The 23,035-nt window shown below is 45.7% G+C and overlaps 5 protein-coding genes across 5 annotated transcripts; 4 read left to right on the top strand and 1 right to left on the bottom strand.

Moving 5' to 3' along the window:
- Window positions 1–987: 987 nt before the first annotated feature.
- Window positions 988–2,381, top strand: N7478_003998 (NCBP3 domain-containing protein; the record flags this gene model as incomplete). The annotated part of the gene is made up of 2 exons (XM_056920212.1): window positions 988–1,065; window positions 1,131–2,381. 2 exons carry the CDS (start codon window positions 988–990, stop codon window positions 2,379–2,381), a joined length of 1,329 nt encoding a protein of 442 aa, XP_056778249.1.
- A 642-nt stretch (window positions 2,382–3,023) lies between these two features.
- Window positions 3,024–3,905, top strand: N7478_003997 (TMEM53 family protein; the record flags this gene model as incomplete). Its single annotated transcript, XM_056920211.1, has 1 exon — window positions 3,024–3,905. One exon carries the CDS (start codon window positions 3,024–3,026, stop codon window positions 3,903–3,905), a length of 882 nt encoding a protein of 293 aa, XP_056778248.1.
- Window positions 3,906–5,065: 1,160 nt separating this feature from the next.
- N7478_003996 (putative glycosyl hydrolase) lies at window positions 5,066–7,124 on the top strand (the record flags this gene model as incomplete). Its single annotated transcript, XM_056920210.1, has 3 exons — window positions 5,066–5,349; window positions 5,412–5,950; window positions 6,013–7,124. 3 exons carry the CDS (start codon window positions 5,066–5,068, stop codon window positions 7,122–7,124), a joined length of 1,935 nt encoding a protein of 644 aa, XP_056778247.1.
- Window positions 7,125–7,510: 386 nt separating this feature from the next.
- N7478_003995 (uncharacterized protein) lies at window positions 7,511–8,356 on the bottom strand (the record flags this gene model as incomplete). The annotated part of the gene is made up of 4 exons (XM_056920209.1): window positions 7,511–7,671; window positions 7,730–7,882; window positions 7,931–7,999; window positions 8,071–8,356. 4 exons carry the CDS (start codon window positions 8,354–8,356, stop codon window positions 7,511–7,513), a joined length of 669 nt encoding a protein of 222 aa, XP_056778246.1.
- A 10,775-nt stretch (window positions 8,357–19,131) lies between these two features.
- On the top strand, window positions 19,132–20,064 carry flbD (putative MYB family conidiophore development protein FlbD; the record flags this gene model as incomplete). The annotated part of the gene is made up of 1 exon (XM_056920208.1): window positions 19,132–20,064. The coding sequence occupies one exon, from the start codon at window positions 19,132–19,134 to the stop codon at window positions 20,062–20,064; it is 933 nt and encodes a 310-aa protein (XP_056778245.1).
- Between the last annotated feature and the right edge of the window lie 2,971 nt (window positions 20,065–23,035).

Genomic DNA, 23,035 nt, shown 5'->3' with positions numbered 1-23,035 from the left:
CTGGCAAGAATAAGTTAAATAAATTGTTTTTGACAGAACTTCTAGTATGTAACCAGCCAGTATTACTACTACCTACTACCATATATCTTGTCTTTATCCTAACGAATGTACTTCTCGCTCTAATTTTTAAAACACCAGTCTCAGCCTCTCAACTATTTTATCTCAGTATGCGTAGTAAAAGCCTAATGCCATGTTTCAAGTTGGTAATTTCTTAGAAATTCAGTTTTTCAACATGATATGCACCTGGAGATTGGCTGGTTAATACCAAGACAACAATCAATTCAACTACGTGTGTGTACGTAAATACGCAGTTTTCCTTGGATATGTATATTTGTTAAGCTCCAGAGACTCTTCGTGAAATTTCCTGTGGAAGTATCATTTACACGCTAAAATTGATCCTCCCTCTTAGGAATTGTATGCCATACTAGGATCGGCAGAAGATATGAGAAGTGAAATAATAGCTGGGATCACTATCAGGCTTGCGAAATCAGATCATTTTTTATGTTTTGACCTTTTCGAAGTCACAAAATTCACGCTCATAAGCTCATATACTTACGTAGATTATGTCGTATATCTACAACACAGTATATTACTGGCCTACTTCATACCCTGGTCACATCGTGGTCCACCATGTTCGTCCCCCACACGCTAAGCCTAATCGGGCCATGAAGGCGGGAAGCTCACAACTTGGGTTTTCTCCTTCACGTCACTGCACTTTCCCACTCCAGACCTTCTTCCTGTCACCTCGCGAACCTCTCCATACCATCAGGTTGCCCAAGGTGATCTTCTGATTCGTTGGGAATAAGACCGAATCGGGCCTACTTGGTCACCTTCAATGGTCAACAAGCCAAATCAGCCTTCTGGACCAGTGAGTGCTATCTTACCCTCTTCTAATCTGCCGGTTCAGGTTGTTGACTTCCCTCAGCCATTATAGCAGCTATTGTGCCTTTGGATACCTCAAACTAGACCCCAATAGCAGACGCCATCATGGATGTCGACATGGATATAGACCTGGGTCTCGATTTTGAGATTCAGCCCGAGCCCGAGCCCCAACCCGTTCAGACGGTGAGTATTCTGCGTTGAAAAAATTGATATATACCAATGCAGATATCTGATATCCTTTTGTACAGCAGGCTGCTATGCAAGAAAGCGCCCCCGATCCTTTGACCGAAGAAGCCGTATACGAGAAAGTCCATATCCGGGGTGTGGATGAATTGACCACCGACGATATCAAGCAATTCGCAACGAGTCACTTTGAGCATGAAACCCCTTCACGCGTGGAATGGATTGATGATACGTCTGCCAACCTCCTCTACTCATCTGGTGAAGTTGGGATTCAAGCTCTTGCGGCTCTGACTCAGGTCGGTGAAGAAGACGCCTCAGCCCTACCTCCTCTACGACTGCGATCAGCCAAGCTCCTTGCGAGCCATCCCGACTCTGTTATCCAAGTGAGATCTGCCATCAAGTCAGACCGCAAACAGGCTCGTTCATACGAGAAGAGTCGTTTCTACCTTATGCACCCCGAGCACGACCCCCGCGAGCAGCTTCGCCAAGAGCTTTCAGATAGAAGGCGACACGGAGATTCCGGCGATGGCGAGTACAGACGCCGCAAATTCGACGACCGAGAACTGCGCCGCCGACATGACCGAGATGGTGATGACCAATTCAGTGCAAATATGTATGACGATCAACCCGAGAGTTACTCAGACCCTGAGCGCGAGCGCTCCGGCCGAAGACACCGAGGAACACGCGAGTTGTTCCCAGAAGATGAGGGATCATCTGGTCGTCTGCGCAACCGCAGCGCCTCGCCCGGGCGAGATACCCTTGAAGAAGCCGATCAAGCCAATCGAGAATCTGGTTCTCGCAGACGATTCCGCGAGAGGTCGCCCCAAATCGACCGTCGGAATAAAGGCAGAGAACTTTTTCCATCAGACGGTGCTGGCGCTCGCGAATTATTCCCCAACAAACCCGCTTCGAGCTATATTAAGAAAGAGTTGTTCCCCGCTAAAGCCAGTGGTCACCGCCGATCTGATGCTTTTGATGCGGCAGATGAGACAGCGCATCTTCTGAACCGGAGGATCTCCGTCCCTTTTACTGATGGGGCTTCCGACCAGCGCAATCGCAATACAGAACTTTTCCCCGACTCCGACCAGGGAGCCAGTATGCGCGGGCTCACTGGAGACCAGGGCGTCGCGATTCGAGGAGCATCCGCTGGGATGTCGATTAAGGGCCGTGGTGCTTCTGTTCGTGAACTATTTCCCTCTAAATTCGGCGATGACAATGCTCCGGCCAATTCAGCCAATGCCGGGAAGGAACTTTTCTCCGATACTCTAGATGGTCGTGGAGGACGTCGCCGGAGAGCAGAGGATATGTTCCATTAATACGATCTCACTGTCTTCAAGTGAATATGCCTAGACATCTTAGATGGAGTTTTCATTTATTTGGTTTATGGAAGCATGTTTTGACTTGGCGTTAAACGAAATGACAAAAAGAATCAATGGTTGGTAGTTAGTAGAGAGATTGCATAAGGAGAGATCCGAATTGAACAGATACCCCTTTTATGGTACACACATTCCATCTTGACAATATTTCATATATATAATGTACGTAGACATTGCTACCCATTCTATAATAATAGCCAGGATCTATATTGTAATCGTGTTCCGTGGTTCATACAGTACAAACAACACGCGGGAGATGCCGAGGTTCGTGTTCACTAATCAGAACCCTCCGACCCCGATCCGACTCTCCGATTCGCTATTGCTACCAATGTTTTCATCCCAACGACCCACAGAACGATGACAATGTCAGCTTCGATTCCCAACAAGAACCTCCAATCATGTAGAATCAATCTCCGAACGGGGCACACACTACCTGCCATATCAGGGCCGACCTCCTTCAATTGTGGTCTTTGGTGATTTCGTGTCAGAATTTTTCCTATCAATCAACGCGAGAAAGCGCGCACAAGACTCATATTCATCGCAAATATTTCATCCCCTTGAATTACAACGCTCTTTGTTACAATGGCTCCGCAGCCAATACCGTTCCCAGGCTTCACGCCTATAAGTGACAGAGTCTACCTTCGCAATGGCCAGGAAAAGGCTAAGCCCGCTCCAGCAAATGAACCAACAACCATCATTATTTACGGGTGGGGCGATGGAATGCCGAAAAACGTCTCTAAGTACACTGATGGCTTCCATGAACTGTATCCATCCGCTAGAATTCTGGTCGTCCTATCAAAAACCTTCCATGCAAGCAGTCAACCGCTAGATGACAGAATCGAAGCTATGATGCCCCTTGTGGACACCATCTTCCCTACCCCAACTGGTAGCTCGCCTGATGAGCCAGAGCGTGTCCTGATACACGCTATGTCGAACACGGGCGGCATCTTCCTGGCTGCTACTTTTGTCGCATACCAGCAACGACATGGTACGGATAAGAAGTTCCCCCACCAGCTTCTTGTCTGTGATTCTACGCCTGGTGGCTTGCATTTCCCCTCGCAGGTTGCTCGCTGGTCTCGCGCAATGGCGGTTGGTACCGCGAAGTTCTTTCCTTGGCCGCTCATCATCACCCAAGGTCTATGGTATGTTTACCTTTGGGCGAATTGGGCACTGGAACAACTGAAAGGTACTGAGCCATCGGGTAATTGGGCTGTTCGGACTTGTTTGGATCATTCTATTTGTCCGACCGATGTTACCAGGCTCTATCTTTATTCGAAAGAGGATGAGATCATTTGGTGGGAGGACTTGGAGGAAAATGTGGCTGGTGTTAAGGCTCAGGGATTCCCTGCTGAACTGGAGATGTTTGATGGCTCGCCGCATGTTGGTCATATGAGGTTGCACCCGGAACAGTATTGGAATAGGATAACTAATTGTTGGAAAGAGACTCTGAAGACTCTGAACTAAAAGTTATGCGGCATGGGGAATGGATAGAACATTATTTGTATATAGCGTTTGGGATAGGTTTCTTTCAATACTTTTTTAGATGGCATGTATGAGCAATATACTACTTATCATAGACATTTGAGAAGGCGAAAGTCCGAATGGCCATTCAAGTTTACCTATAGATATAGGGACCACCCCCCTTCAAGTTAGCCATAGATAACATGCACTGTCCAAGTACACCGCTACCTATACTGTAAGCTCTACATCGATAGAGAAGCAAGTGACCAGACAAGTAGAAAGATGTTCTTGGCAAAAAAGCTAAATTAAGTTGACGCTAGATCTACATGATCGGCATAATACATGGACATAGAGAGATGAAGGAGGAGAAGCCATTTGTCTAGATTCATGACGTATATACCTTGTAATAAGCGAAATACTCGCACTGGGAGACTTAAGTATATTCACAAGAGGTAGTACACACGGGTTCTAAGATTGCACACGGGCAATTCCCCGTGTCTAATTAGGAAAATACTGGTCATGGAGAGAATCCTCGTCTCCACAAGAACATAAACTACCAGTAGAATAAGAAGCTGGGATCTTATGACAAGAGCCCTTGAATATCAATACTAATTAAGTAAATGATTGGCTTGTGTTGAAGTCGGGCGTGTTGTGCATGATGATACACATATACAGTCTTACCTAAGGTTTGTCATCCTAGCTTAAGCTCATTATACACACGCAGCATACACTTTGCCCCTCTTTTCCCCCATATTTATTCCTTTTGTTGATAAATTGACAATCCTATATAATATTTGGAGTCCTAGAGTATTCAACACGCCAAAGTCATATAGTAAGTCTGGTATTTTCCTTTTCTGCCTATACAAGTGAGGGGAAATTCAAGTTAGGCATCAATCAAAGACAATGTACGACGACTTCTGCCTACTCTTAGAATATTTGAACATGAACACTAAGTGAATGAACGAATGCCTAAGGCTTAAGGCCCATCGCTAATTACATTTCTCACTCCCCGCCCATTACATCAGTTTCCCACTCTCTTTATACACACACAGCTTGATACATACACACGTCTCGGTCATTTTTACCCTTATTTACTCTGGTTCAAAATCCGCATGCTTATTTGAAAAGACAACGAAAAGTGGATCAGCCATCCAATCCCGAAGATGCTTTACGCCCAAGACGACGACAAGCTTGTTTTTCGTTTCGACGACCACCTCCTGTGGGTTCAACCTTGGGGTGAGAATGCACTCCGAGTACGAGCCACAAAACTGGCTTCAATGCCCACGGAGCATTGGGCGCTCAATTCTCAGCCAGAAAGTGACGCCGTCGTCATTGAGGCTTTGGATAACAAGGATGCGTCCATCTCAAACGGCAAAATTCTAGCTACGGTTTCCCAGCGAGGTAAACTCACCATCTACAACTCGAAGGGTACCGCCCTTCTGGAGGAGTATGCTCGCAACAGACGAGACCCCCGCGATGCGAAGTGCAGTGCATTGGAATTGAAGCCAGAGAGCTACGACCTATCCTGGGGGGAGATTTTCATCTAACAACGCGATTCGAATCATTAGATCCTAAGGAGAAGATCTTCGGCATGGGCCAATACCAGCAACCTTACTTGAATCTGAAAGGTTCGGATCTAGAACTTGCTCATCGAAACTCCCAAGCTAGTGTGCCGTTCGCTGTTTCGTCTCGTGGCTACGGGTTTCTATGGAACAACCCCGGGATTGGACGAGCTGTATTCGGAACGAATGTGATGAGCTTTGAGGCATTCTCAACACGGTCTCTCGATTACTGGGTTGTGTCTGGGGATACTCCAGCAGAGATTGAAGAGGCTTATGCGAAAGTGACAGGTTACGTTCCTATGATGCCCGAGTACGGGCTGGGATTCTGGCAGTGCAAACTCCGCTACTGGAATCAGGGGCAGTTGTTGAATGTGGCCCGGGAATATCACATTCGTGGAGTTCCTCTGGATTTGATTGTAGTTGACTTCTTTCACTGGAAGCATCAAGGTGAATGGAGCTTTGATCCTGAGTTTTGGCCTGACCCCGGTAAGTCTTCTGGTACTCTTTCGAGATACTTCCTCGGCGTAGCTAACCAGTAGCTAAATTAGATGCTATGATCAAGGAACTCAAGGAGCTTAAAGTGGAACTGATGGTCTCTGTTTGGCCGACTGTCGAGAACGCATCCGAGAATTACCCTGAAATGTTGGAACGCGGGCTCTTGATTCGACATGATCGAGGACTACGTGTGGCAATGCAGTGCGACGGTGACATTACGCATTTTGATGCCACGAATTCCGAAGCTCGTGAATTTGTCTGGAGCAAAGTCAAAAAGCACTATTATGACCTCGGTATCAAAACGTTCTGGCTCGATGAAGCAGAGCCAGAGTATTCCATCTACGACTTTGATATTTACCGATATCATGCCGGTAGTAATCTTCAAATTGGCAACATTTATCCAAAGGAATACGCTCGTGGATTCTATGAGGGAATGACCAAAGAAGGCCAGACAAATATAGTCAATTTGCTGCGCTGTGCCTGGGCAGGTAGCCAAAAGTATGGTGCTCTTGTCTGGAGCGGCGACATTGCGTCTTCCTGGAGCTCATTCCGTAACCAGCTTTCTGCTGGTTTGAACATGGGCCTTGCAGGGATTCCCTGGTGGACAACTGATATAGGAGGCTTTCATGGAGGCAATCCGGATGATTCTGCATTTCGGGAGCTATTCACACGCTGGTTTCAGTGGGGGGCATTTTGTCCAGTGATGCGACTGCATGGAGACCGTGAGCCAAAACCCGAAGGACAGCCGACTGCTAGTGGAGCAGATAACGAGATCTGGTCGTATGGCGAGGAGGTTTATGAGATTTGCAAGAAATTTATCGGCGTCCGTGAGGAGCTTCGCGACTACACTCGGGGCTTGATGAAGGAAGCTCATGAGAAGGGAACACCTGTCATGCGAACACTTTTCTATGTGTTTCCCGAGGATAAACGGGCATGGGATGTTGAGACAGAGTATATGTTTGGGTCTCGATACCTGGTTGCACCAGTCTTGGAGCCTGGACAGCGCAAAAGATCTGTCTATCTCCCTGCTGGAGCATTTTGGACGCTGTGGGGAAAGACTAACGCCCAGAAAGATAATATCCCAAAGATCTTCGATGGTGGGCAAAGTGTTGAGGTGGACTGTCCAATTCATACAATGCCTGTCTTCTTCCGTCTCAATCCTTGAGTCTGTCAAACAGCCCAATTTATGAATATCGAAGTATCGAAGTATGGGGACATTTGCGATCAGTAACCCATGATTAATGAAATGATTCTCTGAACCCCCTCATACCGATTTAGTAACATGAGTGATTTTTTTGTAGAAAAGCAGATCTGATATGGACATAGAAGCATTCACAGCCTCCGAAGCGTTCTAGAAAAATATTAATATAACATTTGATCTCCGCGCATGTACAGGATAAGAAAGTCTGTGAAGCACTTCAGTTATCTTATTTGAGCCAGCAAACTAATGTACATTGATATTGAGGCCAGAAAGGCTGCTCACAGAGCTAATCCAATCATAGTTCCCGCCTTGATCATCATAATCTAATTCAATATGCCTTGGTTTGTATCTCAATTGGTGAATGTGTATCGAGGAATGTCAATACGAGGGACAACCCAAGTCTTGCCTCCATCGGGTGTGGTCATGTTACCAGTAACACCATCGCCCATGGCAAGAGTATCGATGTAATCAGGATCCGCAACAGAGAGTGTGATCTTGGTGTTGATCCAAGCTATCGAGGAGCACATTAGCAAAACATCCAGTCTTGAGGTACCCTAGTCATGACTTACTGTGAGCATCAACAGTTCCACAGTCCGTGGTTGCGCACTCTACGGCAGTGCCCCAACCTTGGGCCTCGCCATCACTGGTTGACAGGGTGGAGACGGATACGCCTTTGACGAGCACGTTTTGGGTGTAGTTTCCAGTTGTTTCATCAAATTTGTCTGGTAGAAATTAGACATGTTCCAAGGTGTAGTAGGATTCTATCATACAATGTACAGTTACTCGATTTCCCGGGGTGGCCATAGAACTTGGTCCTTGGAGGACCTCCTGGGAATCATCTAAAGAAATTCAAAAGTTAGCATTCATGATTGGCTCTTCTATATAGAGATAAAACGCAATAATTGCTCACCACCTGTCTTCTTCAACGTATAAGCGAACACATCCCAAGAGCTGGATTGCCAGTTGTCGATGATGGATTGGATCAGGTCGCCGTCTGAGGTGCCCATTCCGATCCACAGGGAAAGATCGCCTTCATTGTCACTGGGAGCTCGGGGAAGAACCAGTGTGGAAACCGACTCGGTAATAAAGGAATCAGAGGATACAGGCCCAGTGCTGAAAGCCGGTCCCATCGCAGCATTTACCGACCCGAACGCAGTGGCAGCCAGGAGAACAAGAGCTTGGCGTATGGAAAGCATTTTATGGGGTAATCTTGTAAGGAGTGCTGTTTAGTAAATTTTTTGGTGGTTTATTACGAGATCCAGCTCGAGAAAATGAGTGTGTTGATTTTATCAGATGCTGTTCGCTGTTATGTTGTCTGTTGGCTACCTAAATACTACTAGTAAACCACCACAGCCAGTACCTGCTCCATATTTCCTGCCTTCAATTTTAACATGTAAACCAATTCTCCATAACTTTAATACATGATTCGTTTCATTTAACATTTCCTCCCGGCTCAATAAGTTGAATTAGGCATGGTGATTCACGCATTAAAATATCCACTGTAGCACTTCGAAACAACCGGTGGGGCAACTGAAACATGTCCAAGCAGCTAAAGTCGACATTAATCTATATGTAACATCAACCCCTTCCCCTCACTCCGCCGTAGTGAGTGTCAATTCACCGTGATAAACAGTAAGTACAATTATATCAGTGATTTTGATTCGTCTTTATTCAAATTGACTGTAGTTCTTCGTCACTGATGAAAGCGGTCGGGGAATGTCCGGGGAAAAAGGGATTTGTAAGGCGGTAAGCCCGATTTGCCAGCAGAACCCTGTCAACTTCGCCAGGTGCTTGCTCCCTACAAGCATGCATAGACTTTGACTGCAACAAAAGTTTGCTTCATGAGTCTTAAACTTACTCACAATGCCATCACGTCGTCGCCCTAAGATATCTCTCTGGGCTCGTTTTCGAGCGTGACTTCGCTACGCACACTCACCCCTCAGACTCCGTGGTAGTCTCATCCGACTCAGCCATACGCACAAGCATCCATTCCTTAAACTCCTGACCATATTCATCCCCTACCCGTCTTGGTCCTGCCCAATCCCCAAATTAATGTAGCGAGTCTTGGTCTAAATGCCGGGGGATCCGGGCCATAGTGAGAAACATACCCTGCATGCGCGGAAAAGTCACGATCCCGAGTCCAACATGCTGTTTTAACCCTGGAGCCTACGATCACCTGAGCAATCATTACTCATGAGATCGATTTTGTAGCGGGATTCAGTGATGGTAGACATGTAGTGCTTCTAAGGTTGTTTGTTGTTTGTGAGACTTAAATATACACATGCATAAATGAGGTACTTGTTCCGCTAGCCGACTAGGCAAGTGCCCTGTCATCATTCATAGATATAGAAAAGAGACAGAGAAATCCGACAGACCAAACATTTCCTTCGCAAACTGAACCAACAGTTTTCTCATTACTGATGGGATGGGATATGCAGCCATGCGCAGCGGTATGCAGACGGTGAGCATTCTGCCCGTCACTCACCTATATAGCAATCATTCTGGACTCAATCTCTGGGAGTAGTGAAAATTCTCGCATGAGAGACATCTAATGCGCGCCGCGGTTTCAGAAACAAGGAATGAGAAACAAGAGAAATCTTCAGGACAGGTTCCGAGGTCAGTACAAGATGCCTTTGATAAAATACATATTCTTGGAGATATTTATTTTCGCACGGCTCGATTTTGTCTCATTCTCACGCTCTATGAGAATGAGATCATACTGCAGTTATAGTTATGGCCAGTGATTGCTCCTTACCTTTAGTTAAGCGTATTGATCTAACCATTTCCAGTGCATTCTTTTGAATGTTTAACGCATACAAGGTATGGTATGCTTGAGTTTAAGCAGGGCGAGGGAGCAAACTCTAACAATCAAAGGGATATAAAACATCATATAAGACAGTTTAATTAGCTTTGAATTTTTTATACCTAAGACAAGCCTTTTGAAATAAATTAAGGCTTATTGCACAGTTTAATGCCATGTCAACTGAGTGCTCAGTCAGGTAGGTGGATTGAAGGAAACTAGCGATGCTCCGGGGGTGCTCCGAGACGATACACCAAGCGCATAACTGAATATGAATACCATTCAATAGCAATACTTACAGTCATTGGTAACATTTCTTGCTATTCGCTAAAGTCTTCTTCCCGTGGCTGGGTAGTTCGGTTGAAGTCTCGGCCAAAGATGGAGAGCTGAGCGTTTCTAGCATTGATGATCCCAGTAACCATGCTATCTGTGTCGGATTTACAGCGCATATTGAAATTTGTAATATCTTATAAACCATATCTTTTTGCTAGCTCTGACATGCTTGTACCCATATCGGTTGCGGGGTTTCGTGGTGCGTCGTGCGTCGTGCAAACGAAAGTTCATGACAAATTTCAAATAGTCCATTACAGAAATCAATACTTTTACATGTTTTACATGTTCCTGTATACCAACACAGTGCTTATGCTTATTCCCTTGGAATGTTCTTGGAATATTATGATTTTGTCTAATAAATCTTACCTTTGTTAGCTCACGTTAGGGGTGGATTTTCTTCTAGAAATGTCAAACAACCGAGACACGTTCTCAAGATCTACGGAAAACGGGATACAGCACGAGACAAGATAATCACTTACATGAACATGTGTAGTAAGGGGCACGTCTGTTTGAGACATGCCAGTTGCCGAATCCCGCTCACTTGAGCTTTGGAATCAGCTGCAAGTTCCCTGTTACGAGCCACATGGTGCAACCACCGTATCCGTGGACCTGGTACTAGGGATAAAACTGACATCGCGGGAGTCATCAACAATTTCCAATTTGCCTTCGGTATAGAAAATAGTTAATGGCGAAGCTGGCCATGTCCAAGGATAAACCTGGGATAACAAGCCCCCGTACTGGTACAGTCCAGAATCGGCTCAAGCGGTGACACAGACCAACCCACCATGATACGAAATGATATAATGGTTAGAAAAAAGCAATAATGTCAAAACGCGAAAGTTAAACGCCTAAGCCTTGCATGTACTGATCTACTGATCGATGCCCTTGTCAAACATGCATCCCTTGCATCAGCACCCTCGTTTCTGTCTCGCTTCTCAGCTCCTGGAGCCACGAGCCAGGGGTCGGCTTCTTTCTCCATGTGCGGTGTCATTTGGGATTTGGGGCTCAGCGTGGTACACAGCATGGCCCAAATCATGGTGGAGGGTGGCAGCATGGCTATTCGGTTATGCTGCAATATTACTGGTGTGGCTTGCAGGGATGAGCGCCTTCTCTAGGGCTGACGCGCTGGATATATCAAGGTTTTTCTTTTCTTGAGAAGCTTACATTACTGTGGTCAATTCAACCTTGGAAGTTTTCGATCTTACATCAAATTTGGATCATTGAACCTGAAACCTAGACAATTGATGCATATGGTTTTTTTTAACGAAGAGGTAGTGGCCACACTTGCATTGATAGATCTAGGTTTGAATGTATTGTATCTGAACTCAAATTATATTAATCACTATACGTACCTCAACGCCATCAGTTCATACAATCATTCCAGACTGCGTCGTATCTTTTGTTTGTTCTTATTTTAGCATCAAGTTGCCCATATCCCATACAAACCCCCAGCGCATGCCCTATAGTTCCATCAACATAGGCTAAACCCCATTTGGACACACATTGATCACATAGGTCACGTGCTCATTGGACCAACACAGAACGGACTCGGAGCAGACAAAAACGACAACGATTCAATTTCACAATGCCTCGGCTACTCTGAGAAAGAAAAAAATTGCATCATGGCGTTTTTGCCTCCCCAAGGAGATGGGTGAACCGCTGTGGGGCCAACGAGCACGGCCAACCCAACGATCCATCGGGCCTATACCGCATCGAGGGCGTTAAGACTAATTTTTCGCTACAGACAAGGCTGGCGCGGGCTACGGAGAACAGTGGGATAGTGGACGTGCCGTTGTTTCATAATTCTTGTGCCCACCAACTCGTCTAATCCCTACTAGTCAGGCACGGTTCACTTGTCGATTCGACACTATGCCTGGACAAGGCATTGCTGGTTTTCGAAGCGCCCAGGTGCTACCCCTGAGCACTGCGGCTCCAAAGTAGTGGATGTGAAAGAGGGGGCCAGACCTAGAGACCTGCCTAGCTGGGGTATCTCCATTCACCAGGGTAGTCTACATGGTATCCAGAGTATTCGGCTGCTTTCCGCTTCAGATTGATGGTATTATCGATATCTCGGGAGCGATAATTCCACAGGATCAAAAAGAAAAGAAAAAATAAGACTGAAGTATAGTCATATGCATACCACCATACCACTTGTACACCGAATGTACGCAGTACCAGAAAGGAAAACGGTAAGTCAGTATGGATCGAATCGTGACAACCGGCTGGAATTGCTATGACATTTGCCGTGCATTCCGCACCAACTCCACCCATGTCCACCTGTTCGCCTTGTCCTCCCGCCACCAACGGCCCCTTCCTTCCACCCTGAGGGGTCTTGAAGTAGCAGAACACAGACGGAAGGAAATAGAAACTAAAACAAACTATAATCTTGTCTTTTGAAACCAATTCAAAACCAATAGCCCCCATGATTCGGAAATCCTTTCAACGGGCGAGTTTCATTTGGTGGAAGAGGGCCTTGTTTCTACACTCGAACGTCGAAATTCTCCTTCCCTCCCCCCCTCTCTTTATATCGCTTAGATGTCTATCACCAAATATATCTCTCTATATCCACCCATTGAGTAATGGGAACCCAAGAGGGGAAGGAATATAAGTCTAGCGGAGTCAAAACGGAACCCATCACGTCAACATGGGTACCTTTGTCCTGAAAAGTTCGCAAGAGAACTCCGATTGAGTTTGAACCGGGTAGATAGGGTTGAGCCGGCAGGTAAAAGTCAATGCGGTTGGGTAAAAAACCATGGATCGAACCCCGTTGATAAACACCACCATGTACCCAGATGAGCCAAGTCTGCCCTGCCGCCCACCGGTGTGGGCATGTTGACAAGTCGCCTCTTGCTGTCGGAATTTTTATTTGACTTTGATCTTTTTCTCAAGAAGAACAAATAAATAAATTGGTTTTTAAATTTAGTAATAAAAATGTTAGGAATTTTTCAATATTAATCTATTAATCTAGGTATTAATCTATTCTTCCCATCTATGCATATACGGGCGCCAATGCATGTACATCCCATCGTACAGTGCACACTATCATATATTAATACACCGTTCTAAGTTTACTCAGTACAGCCATTCCTGTAGATTTCCATTTTGGCACCCGCCACCATCTGTCAGATACAGTATCTTGCCCGGTAAACCTTGTTCATGCCGTCCAACCAAGTGGATATCTCCAAGAAAACCCCCATCCCAAACGCCACACAAAAGGGATCGAGAACAGCGAAGCGAACTGGTTCGTGGGACCGCTGTCAAACCCGTCTCTTGAGAAGCTCACAGCCAGTCATCGACCGTCCTGCGTGATGGTGACGGGTCTTAAAGCGGGGCAACCTGGCCCGTTCTCCATCGCCCAGGTCCAGAACGGTTGAACCTCTCCCGCTCGCCCCCTCCTTTTTTTCAACCGGAGACAAAGAACATAGAGGGCTTCGTATTACTGGTTGTCGTTACTATACGCCTGGATTGGGGCGGCTTGGGGCCGTCATACGAGACACTAACGGTGTGTTCTGGTCTTGTTGGATCCTTTGTACGAATCCCTTTGAGTAACCGAGTGGAGGGGAAGGGAAGTGGAAACGGAGCTGTATGCCTAGATGGGTAGAGTGACGACATACATATTCATGTGTTTATGGTATTGGGACGGAGTGGACGGAGTATACTTAGGTTGGATAATGGAGGGTTGGAGTCAAAGATATTCTAGTTCTGATCCTTCCCCCTCGAAAAAAGAAAAAAGTCAAGGTGAAACTTTTTTTTTCTTTTACTTTATTTTGGCTTTAGAAACCTAAGAACCATGAAAACGGCCCTTGGACGGGTGAATCCATGCATTCATGTGTACAGTCGACGGCATAACATGCAGCGCATCGTATAGTACAAAATGGCGACTTCCGCCACCACCTGACCAACAATTTTAGGGAGTACATCCTCCGTACGGAGTACTGGGTTCTGGCCTCGATGATCTAGACATAGTACATGGACAATGGTGGTTCGCAACCTTTCACCCGAATAAGAAAAACAAGTATGCTTGTTGGTCCCAAATATTGCCTAGTCCTGCGAGGTAGAGAGGAGTGTAGAGAACTAAGAGCATACTAGCCCCCTATGATTGGAAGCACAATTTTGGAGCTTCCCAGATGCCAAGTAAAAACCCCCCGAAGCGCGTGCCAGAACGGTTTCTCACAGATCGGGCACCATACATTGATGGTCCCCGAAATCTAAAGCCCGAGGCTCACGGACCAATCAGGGGCCCGATGGGGTATGAAGTCACCATTTGCAGAGGCTATCTATCTTCCTGCATGGGACGTTTGTTGCTGGCCGCGAGATCTATTAGGAAATTGAAGTTTCTCCTGATTCTAAGGGGACTGGTTCAAAATACAACTCTTCCTCGTGCTTCCTAGGTATATCTCCGGAAGGTTTATTGGGGGAGGTTGTTCCGATTGCCATCATACATGTGTATAGTAGTAGGTAGTAGTAACTGTCAATGTAAAATATATAACCTACGCATACTAGCAAGTACTACTACTTTGTATTTCAAACTACCAGTAGTCAATAAATCCCCATCAATGTTTCGTGACAGTTTCCACGAATGGGCAACAAATCTCCAACATCCAAGCTTCAATATCGCAATTGTCTAGTCATTTCTTCATCAATTGCTCCAGAGTTTCAATATTGGAATCTGAACTGTTCAGAATGACGCTCGGGCCCCGCCCGCCACGCAGGCCCGACAGTCAGGAAGCAGCAGCGGATGCGAAACCGTTCGGTCCACTTTTGACTTTTTATTTTTATTTTTATTTTTATTTTTGGATTTAATGCTTGCCCCCTTTTTACAATAATTCATGGAGTTTATGGCTAGAAAAAGCCACAGAAAACGAAAAGACATCCATAGACTGCTTTTTCTTTGTATCCAAATATAATCATCCCCTATAATTGTTTATACGAGACCATAGTTTGGAAACCATGTAGTCCCGGTTCCCTGGTCGAATCACCCGAGCTTTGCCGTACTATTGGTATTGGAATCTTTCATTCTCGGGGGAATTCCATTGAGTCTGGGGCTAGGACATCACTAGTGACATACTCCGTCCTGGAAAAGGGGACGGCAGAGGATTTGGGTCTCAACGTGCACGGGCGCGATCAGCGGTGATCCCTGCAGAGCGACAGGGATGTATCTCAAATACTTTTCAGTGTTCTCATTGGTTGGAAGTGACAGGAGAATGACAGGTCATATCTCGGGTATACCCTAGTCGATGTTGCATCCCAGGAGTACGGGTTCATGGGCGGCGACAACGGCTTTCTTGTTTTCCCAGCAATATGGAAATCCGATCGGTCCACACGAGGAGCTCTTGATCCCAGCCAGGTGGCTTTTTTTTTGCATTCAAAGAAGTGATAAAAAAAAAAAAACTTGTCGATTATGTAGCCCACACCTGCTCCGTATGTTCGAGAATTCCTTGTTTTTGACATCCTATAAAGTCAAATTCAGTGGAAAAGGGGGCGATATTTTTTGGTTTTCCTTTATGAATGTCAAACAATAAACAGAACACTATTGAGAAGCAATGGAATTCGAATTCGAATCCTTGAGTCTAGCTCCACTACGGAGTCCTTCGTATGGAGTACATTGTTGACTATTCCCAGCTACCAAATTGGGTACTATGTACGTACTTTTGTCGATTCATTCTTCATGATCATCATGGTGTGCGGTGTACTCCGTGCTTGAAAATCCAAACGAATGGAAATAAAATAAATAAATAAATAAATAAAACAAAGATAACATGGATATCGTTCGGAGCATACGACATATACAGATTAGTCTCTACCCATAACTTCGTTTATACCTGCGGGCTATTCTGCGGGTAGGCCGTCTGGAATAGATTAAATTGTCGTTAAGATTACTTCCCTCGACTGTTGTTAACCGCCCAGCACATCCTTGCCTGAAATAGTAGCCCCACTTAACAATGACAAATACCTGGGGACCAATGATAGCCACAGGAAGAGGTTCGTCACAGTGGGCCGGTTAAGGTGGGGGGTGATACGACGGTAAAACACACCAACACTAAACAGAAAAAGACCCCCAAGGCCCTAAAGGGGACAACACAAAAAGCAAAAAAAGGTGTGGCTTGCTACGGCATGCTCAACGGTTTCCACTGTGGGGAAAGGTCTATCTGCAAGACGCCGAACCAGGAAATGTCCACTGAGACGAGGGCGATCCCTCTAGCCTTGATTGCGGGCGAGTGTGAAACTAATGTGATCTGTACAGCGTTTTTTTCGGAGTCATCATCCAGATTGTGCTAATTCGAGGTGATTGAGGATCCCGAGTTTGGTACACCATGTCCTTAGGGTGGGAATAGTGGGAAACAACGCGGGAAATAGATTGCATAGATTGGTTACCAGGGGTTCAGGTGTCATTGCGCGCAGCGTGCAGCCGAGTGATCAGCTCCGATCTACCGCAACGACCACAGCACCTTCATCACGTCACGTCCTCCCCGGGGATCGCCCCAGTTGGCACTCCGTGACAGGTGGCAGGTGGTCCATGCGTCTCTCTTTCTTTTTCGTTCTTTGTGGGAATTGTGGAATTTAAGAATTTTCTTTGGGTTCTTTTTGGTCTTTGCATGGACGTGCATAAGTCAAGGTCTAATTCTTACATTTGCTGCATGGTTGATGCCGGAGAAAGGAAGGGGACCGAAGCTAAAGTATCCAGGATTGAGAAGCAAGAAAGAAGAAACAACAAAACTTGTTTTAACGAAGGGGGGAGGGAGGGAAAGATAGTTGAGCGCTGCAAGGTATACTCTGTTCATCCTAGTAGCACGTAGCGTATGGAGTACACTTGGTAGGGCGTTTGTTATACTCAAGTAATTATGAGAGAGAATAAGTACATTGTACTTCGTATAATTAGTAAATTAGGGAATTCAGAAACCCGAGCAGAACAAAAATAAGAAAAATAAGAAAAATAAAGTCATCCCAAATGTCTGGTGTGCAACGCTCGCTGATTCACATTCCCTCCCCGTCAGGCACCACAAACGTCGGACTTGTTCGGGCTCGAAGCTCGAGGAGGGACCTGGGGGAGAAAGGAAGGGAAAAAGGGGGCAAAAGATGAAGCTTGGAGAGAGCTTCCTGCGAGATTACGGAGTGGCCGTTGTGAGATCTGATTGCCGTGTCTTATTTCTGTGTGGGAGGGATTTTAATTTGAATTAATTAAAATGCTAGTATTTTTACAATTTTGAGTAAATTTCTAATATATTTTCATTTGTATTTCCCCATATTCCCCTTGGTCTTTACTCAACTGACCCGGTTGTAGGGAATTTGTCACGATCGGACTCCACCTCCTGTCTGAACCCACTCCAACACTGTAGATCTCGAAGCAGTTGCTGGCACAGAGCCGCCGATCGGACCAATCATCGGACTTTTCTGACCGATTGTACATCCATCGGTCATGATCGAGCTAGTGTCGTGCATGGCTGGCTGAGGCCTGGGGAATTGTGACCCTAACCGCGTCTCCGTTCGCTTGTCAGTTCTTCCCCCCTGACAGCCACGAATTTCTAGGGTAATAATAAAAACAAAAACAAAAATAAAAATAATTAATACTATTATTCCCTTAATTGATTTTTTTTTGTTCCAAAAGAACGGAAAGGGGCCAGGGATACAATGACTGGCAACTGATTATTTATTTATTATTAACTTAGACGGAGTCCTCCTGAACCCTGTATCTGTAAGTGGGATGGCTTCTAGTAAATAATGCTGATCAGAATGCGATCATGGTCAATCGTAGTCTATATCAATAGATCATAATGATAATGTTTTCCATAATTTGTCTCTTCAAGGTCTAGATTCTCAGAATTGCTTTTTCTTTCATGGTTTTTACACCCGCATCTGAACCAGCGCTTTGGGTCTCTGCACGACCGACACTAGCATCCCCGACGCTCAGACCTACCTAAGCAAAATAGCTTCCCTTAGCGCGAGAAGTGATTTGGAATTCCAGCGACGGGGCTCAGGGTCGATCCCTCCGATCATTACGGTATTTTCCTCAGCCCGGATTCCCGGGTCGTACTGACGATCGCCGGAGCATTTTGGGATTAATGGGGACAGACTCGAGTGGTTGGTAGTCTTCATGAGAATGAGGATTCTACTTGCTTTTTCTTTCTTCAAGATTTGTGTTTTGGTGCATGAAACACAGGAACTAATAGTATTGTTTATCATTTCCTAATCATGAGTCTGGCAAACCTTGGAACTGTCCATATGGACAAGGTGGAGAGTACCATGGTCATAGACGGGATACTATGTATTATACTGTAGATTGTATACTGTAATTGTGTAGGGGAAGTAAAGTAAATAATGATAATAATAAAAATAATAAAAATGGGAAATAAAAAGAATTAAAAAAAAAGAATTAAAATAATATTCTCCCCCCCCCCCCCCAAAATACCGATTAATACTGATTAAATCATAATAAAATCATTAAAATTCTAAAATCCTTTAAAATAATATTATTAAATCTTATTAAAATCCCATCACTTCATTATTACCACCTCCTCGTAATGCCACAGTATTGTTCCGAACTGTCAGCTCCGAGATCTTGGATCGTGATCTTCTTCCCATAGCGTGTGCGGGTGGAGCTGGTCATTTTCTGTTGGACCCGTCCCCCTGGGTGCAGATATAATTGTCGTTGCCGTGCTGGTGGCTTGAAATCTGCATCTCTTTCTCCTTTCATATATCATCCTTCCATATACCCCCCTCCTTCAGACTTTCTCTCTCAAACTTATATCTTTCAACCAACCTACACCTCCGGTCCATACAATACAACCTCAACCCTTCTATACCTCCCACTCCTACACAATACAATAAATACATCTACTCATGGCTCCCTCTCACCGCCGTGGACCTTGGGTCCCCGAGGAAGACCAACTACTTCTCCAGCTGGTGCGCGAACAAGGTCCTAACAACTGGGTTCGCATTTCTCAACACATGCACTACCGTTCACCAAAGCAATGTCGGGAACGTTTCCACCAGAACCTCAAGCCATCCTTGAACCGGGAGCCAATTTCCGCAGATGAGGGGCTTTTGATTGAGCGCTTGGTCGACGAAATGGGGAAGCGCTGGGCAGAGATCGCCCGCCGCTTGGGCAACCGCAGCGACAATGCAGTTAAGAATTGGTGGAATGGCAGCATGAACCGAAAGCGCCGCGGTCTTTCGACACCTACAGCCTCTCGCACTTATAACACAGGCCGTGTGGAAGCGCCTTATGTCCGCGCTTCAGTCGTTAGTCCTATTCGTCCTCGTTTCAGCACTCGTCCATGGGCCGACTCAGAATCCAACGATACCTTCGTCCACTCTCGTCGGGAATCCTTGTCTGCTGCTCGCCAACTTTCTCCCATCTACACTCTTCCCTCGATCAACCGTCCCATTGAAACTCCTTTGACTTCACCTGCTTTCTCGGAAGCCTCCAATGCTACATCCGTCGAACCTCCTTCCATGGTTTCTGATCACAACTCTGTCTGCTCCTCTTCTCCTCGCACACTTCCGTCACCTCAACTTCTGCCCTTGCCTATTGGTGTGCAATATGATATTCGTCGCTCCAGTGTTGCATCAGTCCAAGTGGTCGACAACTCTCCTAGCTATCCCGCTCGCTCTTTGGAGTCGCTCTCTGACATTGCCTCCAAACGGCGGTGGATGGAGCACCAGCCTATGCTGGCTTCGTGGCATCAACCTACAGAGCAATTGCCAAAGCCTTACTCCAGGCCTGAGGCTCCTCGTGACACCCGCATGGGTGTCAACAATCTCTTGAACTGAGCCCGCACCTATTTCCTTTTTTCCTACATTTTTCTATCACAAAAAGCGGTGCTTCTTTCTTGAGATTTCATTTCCTATCTCTCTGATGATTTCACGATTTTTCTTTTACTTTGGTCTGCTTCTATGTCTCATATTCACCTTTTGACATTATTTATTCCCCTTCTTGCGTGGGCCATTGAGCCCTGCAAAGTTGTACATGTTCCAAAAGCCCCACACTCGCTCTCTTATTTTCTCATTTCTTCTATGGCGACATTTCCTTTGTACTCCTAATGTGTATAACCATGGTTCGGATCTTCAAATCCTGGGTGTTTTTTTTCGGTCAATGTGGGGGCGTCTAATTTTTCTGGGGGTTTCAACCCTGATTTGGGCTGTTTCATGGCACACTGTTCCCAGTGTGGAGTTTTTATGATACGAAGGGGAGAAATTTACCGGAGACTTCAGAAACAAGAATCAGAAATGGCAATTTTCTCACTGGGATTTTTGGATTTGATTTGGCGACTAGCTAGCATTTTTTCTATAATACCCCTTTGTCCTGCACATAGGAATTGATGAATGACTTGATGAAGACTTGAATGTTCCCAAGTAGAGATACTAGTAACTAGTTGTGTAATGAATGATAGACCGTGCGAGGATCTGGAGACGGATCGTACTCATGTCCCGCCTATGGTCGATGACAAGGGAACCAAGATCTGCAAATCGAATACATCAAATTCATCGCACAAGTGGAATCAATCGATCAGACTATCTCTAGCACCTGATTTCCACGTCGCACATCAGCTCCGCTTCGGCTTGAAGTTGGACCCGAAAAGTCGAGGATAATAATACTAACCATGGTACGCCGGCCATCGTCATGGGCTGTACCCCAACACTGCAAGTACCTTGTACTCAGGGATCTCTTTTGGGAGAAGTCGACGAGTTGTACCACTACAGCGTATCTGAATCTGGTTCTAAAGTTTACTTGGGGTGATACCATCCACATCTCATCTGTCAGATTTGAGCTACATGTACAGACTATGTACATACTCTGTATGTTACTAATACATTAAGAACCTTGGCCACCATCTGCTCCGGGGGGATTCCGTGGTCCATACAGTATTCGCAAAGCGTCAATTAAATTCCGTGGATTAATTCATCCAAAGAACATCGTGCTTGCACAACGAGGAATGCGCCACCCATCACTCACGAGGACAACACGTAAGGGATCCCCCCCCCCGAACACCTAAGTATCAAGGGCGAGTGAGGCACAGGACCCACTGTTTATGCACGGCGCCTTTTTCATACAAAAGCGTTCTTGGCCTCGGCTGCAAAGTGACGAAAGCCAGTAAAATGGGCAGAAGAGAATACAAGGAAATAGAAATTAAGAGAACCAACCTTTACTAGTACAATGAGTACTTGCACTCTACATGTACATATGCGATGCACTACTATTTAATGCCTATGTAGTAGATAAGTAGATAATTGAGTACGAAACTGACTGCAATACACGAATAATTTATTGATTCACTAAAAGAGAGAGGGAGAAACGAGAGAAAAATACAACTTCCATGCTCAAGAACAATCCAAATCCTAAAACCCACACAGGTTCGTCCGCAGCTGCAGGAGAATCATCCCCCAACGGTCTCGTCACCAACCACATCCCACCGATCGTTGACCGATGCGACACCACCTGCGTGAGGGTGGCGCCCCTCCTTCCCCTCCCCGCGGGTCTCCAGCGCGAGCAGCCAATGAGCCCATGCGTCGATCGGACTGGTCATGTCTGACGGAATGAACGGCGGGGCAGTTTTGGGATCGTGGAGGGTGTTCGTGCATGTAATGCATGTCCCGGGGGTCGTTTCCGGGCGCCCCGGAGGCGAATCACTGGCGAGTTACAGTCTGGTACAAAGTAAGAAGTAAGAAGTACAGATGAATTAATCCTGGGCGAAGTTTTGGGATGTTTTTTTTTTTTTTTTGGTTTTCGGTTGATTATCGGTTCTACTGGTATTTTGTTGTGTTTGTGGATTTGTGTGGTTCGTGGGTTGGATCCACTAAGAGTACGGTGAGCACCAGTAGCACCTAGGATATGAGAATAAAAGGGTATTGTATGGATTATCAGGTATGGAAATGTTGGAAGTACATTGTAGAGTCAAAAGTACTCTGGTGGTACAGAGTACAGAAGTCGAGCGCTTGAATTTCCTTCGTGGCTGATAAAATAATAAAGATCTAATTAATCTCAGCCAACCATTGCATCTTCCACAATCACCTCTATAGCCGATTTACGTTGAGCTGAAAGTATACATTTCAAATCCAATCATGTCTCCAAGATGGTCAACTGGATCACATCATGACCTTGGCCGACCGGAGTAGTTCGGTGCTTTCGCAAGAAATGAAGATAATCAAGCTGAGAATCAATCAAAAGGCAAGGCGGCAAGGCACAATATGACCTACTCAATAAATTAATAAAAAATAATAATAGAATATGAAACTAAAGAGTAAATAGTTTGGGTTTTTCAGCTGGAGGCGTTAACCGCCACCGAGAGGCCAAAAAACCCAGCCATCTGGATTTCATCACACCCACATCGCAGATCCACCGAGATTTACAGATTGACAGAGTAGGAAGGACCCAAGATCGAGGAAATCTTTACACTCAATACGGAATAATTCGTTACAGACGATCACCGAGGCCCCGGGGGGCGGCACATAAATCAATAGGGGCGGTCTTTGTACATTGAAACGCTAGTTTTATACGCAGTACGGAGGAGACACGATTTGGGGGGAAAAATGACCCAACACAGCAGTTACTGGAAAGCGTTAGTGGAGATCCATGATTTGGAATTAAGCAACATCACCGTACATAAATGCCCGGTAAAATACATAACACGACTTGAGGCTATGGTCTCCACTTTCTACCGTATGGACAGGCAATACATACGGACATCGGACATCAGATAAAACGGACCCGGTGGAACGGTGGACCCCAGAGACGGGACGAGGA

Source organism: Penicillium angulare (assembly GCF_028827245.1).
Source record: "Penicillium angulare strain IBT 27051 chromosome Unknown utg000004l_segment0_segment0, whole genome shotgun sequence".
Taxonomy (NCBI): Eukaryota; Fungi; Ascomycota; class Eurotiomycetes; order Eurotiales; family Aspergillaceae; genus Penicillium; species Penicillium angulare.
This window is presented reverse-complemented; position numbering and strand designations above follow the sequence as displayed.